At 42.1% G+C, this 10,714-nt stretch overlaps 1 protein-coding gene across 1 annotated transcript in view; it reads right to left on the bottom strand.

Annotated features, from left to right (window-relative positions):
• Nucleotides 1–273: 273 nt before the first annotated feature.
• The window catches only part of TRMO (tRNA methyltransferase O), a 33,340-nt gene continuing 22,899 nt past the window's right edge, over nucleotides 274–10,714 (bottom strand). Inside the window, exons 4-5 of the mRNA XM_075825621.1 lie at nucleotides 4,384–4,953; nucleotides 274–1,079 (exon numbers count right to left, since the gene is read on the bottom strand). Coding sequence (XP_075681736.1) covers nucleotides 862–1,079; nucleotides 4,384–4,953 — 788 coding nt within the window. The 3' untranslated portion in view covers nucleotides 274–861. The remainder of the gene's footprint in view (nucleotides 1,080–4,383; nucleotides 4,954–10,714) is intronic.

The following is a 10,714-nucleotide window of genomic DNA, read 5'->3' as shown; positions in this document are numbered from 1 at the left end:
TATCTTCAGACTTACAATATTTTTCCTACGGAATAGCAGTTTTAAAATTTGCGATTTATGGCGGCTTTTCCCTCCCCATTGAACTCGAGAGATCACGCTGTGACGTCACTTCGTGCCCCAGGTCCTGCATCGTGTCGGACGAGCGAGGACACATCGGCACCAGGCGACAGAGGCTACAGTTGATTCTGCAGCAGCATCGGCGTTTGCAGGTAAGTCGATGTAGCCTCTGTCGCCTGGTGCCGATGTGTCCTCGCTCGTCCGACACGATGCAGGACCTGGGGCAGGAAGTGACGTCACAGCGTGATCTCTGGAGAACACGCTGTGTGTCTGTGCACTGCCAGAAGCTGGGTGTTAACGAAGAGAAGTGGATGATGCTGATTCGTCAGCATCATACACTTCTATTCACAACGCCCAGCTAGTAAAACAAGTAAAAACGCCCAGATGTACACACACAATACACGCCCACTTGGACTTAACTTTAAACACGCCCAGTTGTACTTAAGAAAGGCTCATTTGCATAAATATAAAAATGCTCATAACTTGGCCAAAAATGCTTGTTTTAAAAAAAAAAAAAAAACGTTACTGTAATCTACATTGCAGCGCGGATCTGCTGCAATACGAGATAGGGGTTTGAAAATCTGGTGACAGAGCCTCTTTAATGAAACAGGGCATTCAGAAGCAACTGTCAAAAAAAGGAAAACACCAATAAAACAAAAAGAAAAAAAAAACAAAAAAACGTAGTCCTCCTTGAAGTCAAATATGAAGCGAAAAAACAAAAACCTCCATAATTTGTAAAACCACGATAACTCTAAAGACAATAAATAAATAAAAATATCCAGTTTTCCAAATGAACTGTGAATATCAGGTCTTAGACTGATTTGCAACAGGTTGTATTTTAAGCACTTCTACAAATCCATCCCCAAACCAGCAGGTGATATGAATAGTGTCAAGACTAAAGTAAAAGAGACGATCCAGACACTGGTTTCTTCTGTAGACTGATCGAGGGTCAGCAGAGAGAACATTAGTTACAGCATATTTTGCCTCCTCAAAAGACTGAAAGAAGCGGAATGATGGTTCTCCTAAGATTAAAAGAAACAGAGTCAATATAAACCAACTTAGTTTTATCTATATACACACCCATGTAAGAAAGAAAGATCAATACACTTTGAGGTTTCTTAGCGATTGCAAATAACTAAATATCTATAAAAGTGATCAGTCTTTCAGAAAGAGTTCTATATTTTTGGTTCTGAATTGTCGTATGCGAGTGCAGATATCTGTGAGGACAAAAGTTTTACTAAAAGTTGTACCATTTTATGTTATTTAATAGTATATTGATACTATGTATCTGTCACATAAGAAAAATGCTTGCTTGTTGCCCGGAATTCTCTGCGGCACACAGGGCAGATACGCGGTGTACTCTTACGCAGCGTATCCGCCCCGTGTTAACTCAGCCTTAGAGTAAATTTGTCTTCAGGACAGACTCCTTAAATCGTACCTAACTTTTCAGGAAAAGCTGTGTATACATGAGGAATAACACGATTTCTGGCCGTTATAGGACATATTATATTCTGTATTATTTAGCAGTTTTCCCCTCTGCAGGCTCTCTCTAATTATCAGATTTATTTGAGTTCTGGGTGAATCCTAACTGCTATTATGTCTTCTATACACTGCACTAGGGTTGACACGATACCAGAATTTGGACTTCCATACCGATACTTTGTGTAGTATTGCGATTCTTGATAACAAAACGATACTTTTCCAACAATAATAATAATAGTTATTCCATTTTCTGATGTGATGTGTGATGAATTTTGATCCTCCATGTGCCTCACATTAACAGTAATTAACCCCATCATATTTCTCAGTCATAATGCACAATATTGGGTTAATTACTATTAATGTCAGGCACATGGAGGTTCAAAACTCATAACATCTCCTGCCTCACATTAATAAGTGAAAGAAAGCAGTTTTTACTTTTATTTTACAGCGTACACATCATAAATGACGCAATAAGTTTGTTGTGCAGGATATTATGGTCATGACGATACCAAATATGTGTAGAATTATATGTATTGAGACTTATTTTAATGTTTATTGTAAAAAATGTATGTGAATTTTTATTTTTTTTATTTAACAATACTTTAAATACTTTTTTTTTTTTTTACTTTTCTATTTTTAAACTTTAATGTACTGGCATATATCTATTTGCCAGTACATTAGCCTGTGTACTGATTGTACACAGGCAGTTGTTAGGACATACCTAAGTATGCCCTAACCACAGGAAATATGGTCAGACAGCCCTGGGGTCCTTCAATGGACCCTGGGCTTTCTCCCCATGTATGGTATGTCCCTCGATCACGTCACAGGGATTCCCTGTGACGCGATCAAAAGAGTATCCCCCTTCTCATTTTCACCTTGAATTCTGTGTTCAGCTTTGATCGCTGCATTCAAGGGAATAGCGGCAGAGATTCGAAATTTCACTTCTCTCCATCGTTAGAGCGGGGCTGCGACTATGTAATACAACCATTGCCCGGCAGTAGATAGTGCACACACACACTACTTGTGCCCACGCCATCGGCATGATGTGATGCAGCTGGCACTGCACTAATGAGCGGCAGGCACTGAAGACAGAACTTGGGGGTGTTTTGCAGTGCGCCCGCCATGTTCCCTGTCCTCAGGGCCGGGCTGACCGCATCACATCTTGCTACTGACTAATTTCATGTGTTACAATACTAAGCTGTGTGGTTGCACAGCTTAGTATCGAAGTACATGAATCCACGGTATTGAACCATTTGAGGGTGCACGACCTTGAAATAGTATAGATATTTTGATGCATCGTGCAAGCCTACACTGCACACAGACAAGAGGAGAATCCTGCACATACACTGTATATAGAGGCTGCAGCAGAATAGAGGAGATTTTACAACAGTAATGAGTGTAGCTGAGAATTCTGCACTGGGGTGAGATATACAGTACTGTGCAAAACTGCTTTAAAAAAATAGAAGTGTTAATAGTTTTTTTTGGCAATTAACAAAATGCAAAGGGAATCTAAATCAAATCAATATTTTGTGTGACCACCCTTTGCCTTTTATTAATTGATGATAAAAAAAAAACAAAAAAAAAAACCCATTAACACTGCTATTTTTGAAAACATTCTTACGGAGCATGGTGTCGGCGTGTGTCTATTTGTTATACTAGATTCACACGAGCGTTTCAGTTTTGTGCGCGTAAAAACGCAGCAATTTTTCTTGCATTTCAGTTCTGTGTGGCACCCGTGTACGGAATGAGGTGTTTTTTTTCCCCATCATTTCTTTAGCAACTGGTGCGTGAATCACTGATAGCACACGGATGACGTCCGTGTGCTATCTGTTGTCTTCACGCACCCATTGACTTCAATGGGCTGCGTGGCACGCAAAAATGCACAAAAATAGGACCTGTAGTAAGTTTCACGCAGCGGACACACTGCATGAAAAACAGCGCATGTCTGAAAAATCCCCATTGAATTACATAGGTCCGTGCAAAGGCCATTGTTTTAACGTCCGTAACATGGAGATTATAGGAAATTGCACCTGCTGAATAGGTATCTTCAGGATGTTATGTCTGAAATTGCACCCTCTTGTGTAGCGCCAATTTAAAGGCACAGTGGGGGAGATATTTGAAAAGTGGTGCAAATAAAAAGTGAAGTAGTTTCCAATGGTAACCAATCAGCTTGCCGCTTTCATTTTCAAAAGGGCCTCTGAAAAATGAGAGGTGAAATATGATTGGTTGCCATTGGGCAACTACTCCACTTTTCCTCTGCACCAGTTTTGATATATCTCCTCCAATATATTTCAATTAATGTGCCTGACTAGTAGCAGCCACAGCAGTTTAGTGCCTGAAGGTGTCAGGACCGAGAAGTGCAATAATTTACATACAGCACGCTTTACATGTGAGAATTCGGGGCACCATGCTATTGCACGCACTGATGTATGTCCCGGTCATAGGCTTTGTTTAATAAAAATAGCTCACTAGGTGTTCCACCCCTGTCCAGTTCTCTTAGAAAACATAATTTAGCAGCTTCCACTACATGCAGTCAGCTGAATGACCTAGTCCCTTATGTGACCTGCTGTGCTCAGCTGTTTCTGTAAGTCCAATAAAGTTTGAATGGAGCAGCAGCGCAAATTCTCAACCGCTGATCTATTCAAAATCCTCACCGTGCATGGATGTGTGGGAGGAGAAACCGGTGTACTTGGGACTCCCATTCTAGTGATCCGTAGGGTTCCCAGCAATCATACATTTATCGCCTATCCTGTTGATAGGTGTTTTTTTGTGGGATAGGAGCTTTAAAACCTTTTAAATAAATGCCATCACAGGATAACAGAGTGCACTAAAATCTTATCATACCTAATTCACAAGGTGATTTGAACTGGCGCAATTCTCTTTCTGAGTGAGGTGTAAATCTAACGATTAAACTGGGCACGGGTGAGTCGGTCACCCATTTTGGGACAAAACTGTTGCAAGTGCTGGGTTCATCTTTGGTTTCACATAAGCTTTCAGTTCCATCACAAGGTAGGTTGATGTCCTTTACAGGTGGTTTGGAAGAAAACCCATGCAAAGAACAAGTATCTTGAACAAGAGATGGTTCATTAGCAGTCTCCAAGGTTAATTCCTGTTTCGCGTTGTCCAATAGTTTACACTGTATGCCAGATAAGCCACGTTTATTTTCAGATCTCTCATCTGTGCCCAAGAAGGGTCTATGGTCATCCTGTGCAGTTCTCTCTTGGTGATGTGCAGAATTATTTGTCTCTGATGTAGCATTACAAACATCACCACCTTCGTGCAAAGTCATTTCTTGTAGATAATCCACTGGAGAAACTGTAGGCCGTGGTGAATCATAGTCAGCAATGTAAGGCTTTATGTCAATAACTGGTGTTCCTTGTATCAGATCAATTCCAGACAAATGCAAAGTGTCACCTGAGGAAAAGATATGCAGTTACTTGAAAAGATAACGTAAATAATTGTCACGTACACACCTTTACAGCACATGACGAGGGTACAACTACAAGGAGTGAATCTATCTCCACTCACTCAATTTTGCACTCGGGTTGCAAACGGAGCATAAATCACACCCCAAATACACAACTCGCTGCCACCCTATATCGAATATAGGCGTTAAGTAAGTCACAACACACATTCACACTACTCTCCAGAAGTCAAATGGTTAACACACTATGAAAGGCTATGCATTCTTTATAACATACAAGGAGCAAACGTAAAGTTTTAAAGGAACAGTGTCATCACAAATATTTTATTTATATGTTAAAGATGTTAGTGCCTTAATATAAACGTTTATTTTCATTTGTGTGTTTGTGTTTTACTGTTTCTTTTTTTCACACTTTTTCTTCCCTATGGGGGCTGCCATTTTTTGTTCCATTTCTGTGTGTGTCGATTAACGACACACACAGACATGGAATACGGCAGCCACAGTCCCATAGGGACTGCGAACGGCTCCCGTCCCATTGACTGCCGTGTACGGCGTCTGTGTGGGAACTGCGCATGCGCCGCTCCCACACAGTCCTATTCGAAATTGGCGCCGTCCGGCGCCATTTTCCTGTGGACCGGAAGTCGCGGCCGGACAGTGATATTACTACTTCCGGTCGCGGCTTCCGGACAAGTGCACATGGGACAGCGGCAGCAAAGGGAGCGGACGGGCCGCGGCGGCAGGAGCAGGTAAGCGATTTCAATGTATGTTAGTGTTTGTGTGTGTTTACTACTGCATGCAAACCTACTACACTGTGAGTTACCTCAAAAAATGGCGACACACAGTGTAGCAGGTTAAACCTTTCAAACCCCTCGTTTATCCCGGCACTAGCCAGGATAAAGGAGGGGGGGATGCTGAGCGCTCACTAGAGCGATAGCTTTTAACCCAATGTTGCAATGCTGCAATTTTGGGAACTAGCTCCAAACAGCTCCATCTAGTGACCAAAAATGGGTAGTATTATAAATTTTGAAAAATTTGAAAAAATTTATAATATTTCCTGACTCGCGAAAAAAATAAAAAAAATTTGAACAATGTTTAATCACCCACACACTAAATGTTTAAATTTTAAAAAAAAAACATGTTTTTGGGGCGACACCATGCCTTTAAGCTTTAATAGAAAAGATACGGTGCTTACAAAAAGTATAAAAAGAGACCAACGAAGATGACATTAACCCCTTAATGACAAGCCTATTTTAGACCTTAATGACCAAGCTATTTTTTACGTTTTTCCATCGTCTCATTCCAAGAGCTATAACCTTCTTATTTTTGCGTCGACATAGCTGTATAAAGGTCTTGTTTTTTGCGGGACAAGTTGTATTTTTTAATAGCACCATTTTGAGGTACATATTATTTATTGATTAACTTTTATTAACTTTTTTGGGGGGGGGGGATAGAAAAAAAATCAGAAATTTCGCCACTCTTTTTTGCGTCCTAAATCTACGCCGTTTACCGTGTGGTATAAATAACAATACGTTTATTCAGCGGGTTGTTACGATTGCAACGATACCAAATTTATATAGTTTTTGTATGTTTTACTACTTTTACACAGGAAAAACGCTTTTTTTAAAAAATTATTTGTTTTTGTGTCTCCATATTTGAAAAGCCGGAACGTTTTTATTTTTTCGCCGATGCAGTTGTATGAGGGCTTTTTTTATGCGGGACGACTTGTAGTTTTTATCGGTACCATTTTGAAGTAGATGCGACTTTTTGATCACTTTTTATCACATTTTTTTAAAGTCAGGATTCACAGAAAACAGCAATTTTTCAGTCGTTTTTTTATTAATTTTTTTACGGCGTTCACCGTGCGGGTTAAGTAATGCAATAGCTTTATAGTCGGGGTCGTTACGGACGCGGCGATACCAAATATGCGTAACTTTTTAACTTTATTTTGTTTTAATAGTAAAGCAGTTTGTAAGGGGAGAAAGTGGGTTTTTCATTTTTTTTCACATTTTTTTTAAATTAACTTTATTAAACTTTTTTTTTTACTTTTTTACTAGTCCCACTAGGGGACTTCACTATGCGATCCTCCTATCGCATTTATAATACACTGCAATACTTTTGTATTGCAGTGTATTACTTGCCTGTCCGTTTGAAAACAGACAGGCATCTGCTAGGTCATGCCTCCGGCATGATCTAGCAGGCATTCATTACAGGCAGACCTGGGGGCCTTTATTAGGCCCCCGGCTGCCATGGGAGACACAGACACTCGGCGATCTTATCGCCGGGTGTCGGTGGGATGAGAGGGAGCTCCCTCCCTCTCTCCAAAACCACTCAGATGCGGTGTTCGCTATTGAGCACCGCATCTGAGGGGTTAAACGGGTGAGATCGATACTAATATCGATCTCACCCGGCAGAGCAGGGACGCTCCCAGCCCTCAGCTGCCTCTGGCAGCTGAGAGCAGGGAGATTTGACAGCTCCCTGCTCCGTTTCCTTATTCCGATGCTGCGACGTAAAAAGTCTATGGCATCGGAATAAGGCCCGTTAGTGACCGACGTAAAAAGACTATGGGCCGGTCACTAACGGGTTAAAATCATGCAGAACAGTTGCAAAATAAAGGAGAAATAACAGAAGGCCTAACATTTACAATCTGAAGAGTCCTCTGCTTCCTCTAGAGGAAGGAAACAGAGGCACAATCAGACTAGGGGTCCTATTACACAGCCCAACGTGGGCCGCGTGAACACAGGGAGATGCGCTGCCGACAACGATGATTTTTAATTCTGCATAAGAACATATGAATTCTTGTTTGCCAGATTATTGGCCCGTGTAATAGGGCCTTTAGATCTGACTCCGGACCATTTGAAGAATTTTTTACGATACCAGTCATACTTTATATACGCAGTCCCGGGGGTCAGGAAAATGTGATGTTGGTGATTGAACAGTGAAGTGAAAAGGTGGGGAGTATCATGAATATGAAATGGTCTATCGTCCCATAGTTCACCTTAAAGAGGCTCTGTCACCAGATTTTGCAACCCCTATCTGCTATTGCAGCAGATCGGCGCTGCAATGTAGATTACAGTAATGTTTTTATTTTTTTAAAACGAGCGTTTTTGGCCAAGTTATGACCATTTTCGTATTTATGCAAATGAGGCTTGCAAAAGTACAACTGGGCGTGTTGAAAAGTAAAAGTACAACTGGGCGTGTATTATGTGCGTACATCGGGGCGTGTTTACTACTTTTACTAGCTGGGCTTTCTGACGAGAAGTATCATCCACTTCTCTTCAGAACGCCCAGCTTCTGGCAGTGCAGATCTGTGACGTCACTCACAGGTCCTGCATCGTGTCAGACGAGCCGGCACCAGAGGCTACAGATGATTCTGCAGCAGCATCGGTGTTTGCAGGTAAATCGATGTAGCTACTTACCTGCAAACGCTGATGCTGCTGCAGAATCAACTGTAGCCTCTGGTGCCGATGTGGCCGACACGATGCAGGACCTGTGAGTGACGTCACAGATCTGCACTGTCAGAAGCTGGGCGTTCTGAAGAGAAGAGGATGTTACTTCTCATCAGAACGCCCAGCTAGTAAAAGTAGTAAACACGCCCCGATGTACGCACATAATACACGCCCAGTTGTACTTTTACTTTTAAACACGCCCAGTTGTACTTTTGCAAGCCTCATTTGCATAAATACAAAAATGGCCATAACTTGGCCAAAAATGCTCGTTTTTTAAAAATAAAAACGTTACTCTTATCTACATTGCAGCGCCGATCTGCTGCAATAGCAGATAGGGGTTGCAAAATCTGGTGACAGAGCCTCTTTAATATGGCCCCTTAGTTTGGATAGACAAATGTTAATTTGCCATCTTTCAAGCTTGTACAAGCTAGGCCTAGTGTGTCTAAAGCCACACTCTGTCCATCCAACTGATAACCCCCCCCCCCAGCTTTGGTTCTGTTATCCAGGATATATTGCCACAAACAAGATGCAATAAAAATTATTGGCCACTTTAAAAGGGCTTATTCTCCTTACAAAATTAACCATGTTGTTGCCAGTTACATCCATCCATAGACCAATTTCATTACAATTATCCTAATGCAAGGTTAGTTCAACCTCAAGAACCTGTTATACGGCCCGATTATCGGGCGAACGAGCGCTCGTACCAGATCATTGGCCTTTGTAAATATGGCAGCGATCAGACGATGAACGAGCAAACATTCAGTGGCTGATAACATCTTTTAGGTCACCATAAAAAGGTTGTTTTTTCACACATCTCCCTGTGTGAACATGGGACATGCTGCTGACAATATTCAAACTGTATGGTGGCGAAGGATCGAGCTAACAATAATTAGTCCCCATACTCCCCATAATTGCTCCATGTAAATGGAGCAGACCAGCGCTCAATACCTGGCAGAAAATCTGTCTATTTAAAACCACCTTTAGTTTACATGTATAGCCACTTTACATTTTGACCAAGGGCTTCAGGATACTCAATTCCCAGATACTGCGTCATGTTTTGAAATAGGAGTGCATTTTCAGTAAAAACAAAAATCCTCTCTTTTTCATTAAAATGGATTAACAGACGGCTGTTATGAGCATCACTAAATAATACACTGTCCGAACCTGTAATAAGGAACATTTCACCACTACATGTCTTTTCCACTGTTCTAAGGTTCGGGGCCATAATGCTTTGCAGCAAGGCACCAAATTCAAAGGTCATACTCCACCCCTGCATTCTTGCTTTTGCGTGGGAGAAGGCAAGTGACAACTTTGCACATAATACTCTGCCAGTTAACCAAAGGACCAAGCTCCTGGATGAATAGACAAAGACATTATAGCACAGATTGCACCTAGGCCAAATTCACACATGGCGTAAAGTGGAACTAGCCTGAAAAATTGCACCAAAATCTGCATGCAGATTTTGTTGTGGATTTCAGCCATTGCATTGCAATAGGTAAAATACGTTGCCAATATCCGCAACGGATAGTGCATGCTGTGGATTTGAAAATCCACAACATGCCTAGAATCCGCCCCAGATTTTTATGCTGTTGTAAATATAGTTTCTTACTATTTTTTGCTAATTAGACTGAATGTGTAATGACAGGGATAGGGAAACAGACAAGTGAGCCCTAATCTACCCGCCACTCAGTCCCTGCCTACTTGCAACGACCCGCCCTAGGCGACGGGGTACAACTGGGCGACGCTCCCTACACTCAATAAGTGCACGACAGACAACAGACAAGGAAACACAGACCAAAGGGAAACGGGGCAGTTGCCCACGGCAACAACGTGAGCAACAAGAGTAGTAAACCAGCCGAGTCAAACCAGGAGAGTACGAGGTGCCAAACGTAGAGCAGGAGAGTAGTGGACAAGCCGAGTCAAACCAGGAGTGTACGAGGTACCAAACGCAGAGCAGAAGAGTAGTCAGTAAGCCAGGGTCAATACGAAGCAGGGACAAGTAGTTCAAGAAGCTGAAGCAGGGCCAGGAAACCAACAGAGAAGAATCACAAGCAAGGAGGAACAGGAAAGGCAGGTATAAATAGACAGAGGGCGGGAGCTAGCTCCGTCTGGCCAGGCTGTGATAGGCTCTCCCACTCCTAAGCCTGCCATCCTGAGTGGTGGAAGATGGAGTCAGTCTCACAGACATAGAAGCAGGTGCAGACTGATTACCTATGGGCGTGGATACAGAAGCTGTGCCTGGCAGATCCTTAACAGTACCCCCCCTTTTATGAGGGGCCTCCGGACCCTTTCTAGATGGACCTGG

The sequence above is a fragment of the Rhinoderma darwinii genome, chromosome 1 (genome assembly GCF_050947455.1).
Source record: "Rhinoderma darwinii isolate aRhiDar2 chromosome 1, aRhiDar2.hap1, whole genome shotgun sequence".
NCBI lineage: Eukaryota > Metazoa > Chordata > Amphibia > Anura > Rhinodermatidae > Rhinoderma > Rhinoderma darwinii.
Note: the sequence above shows the minus strand (reverse complement) of the source record. Positions and strands in the feature narration are given on the sequence as shown.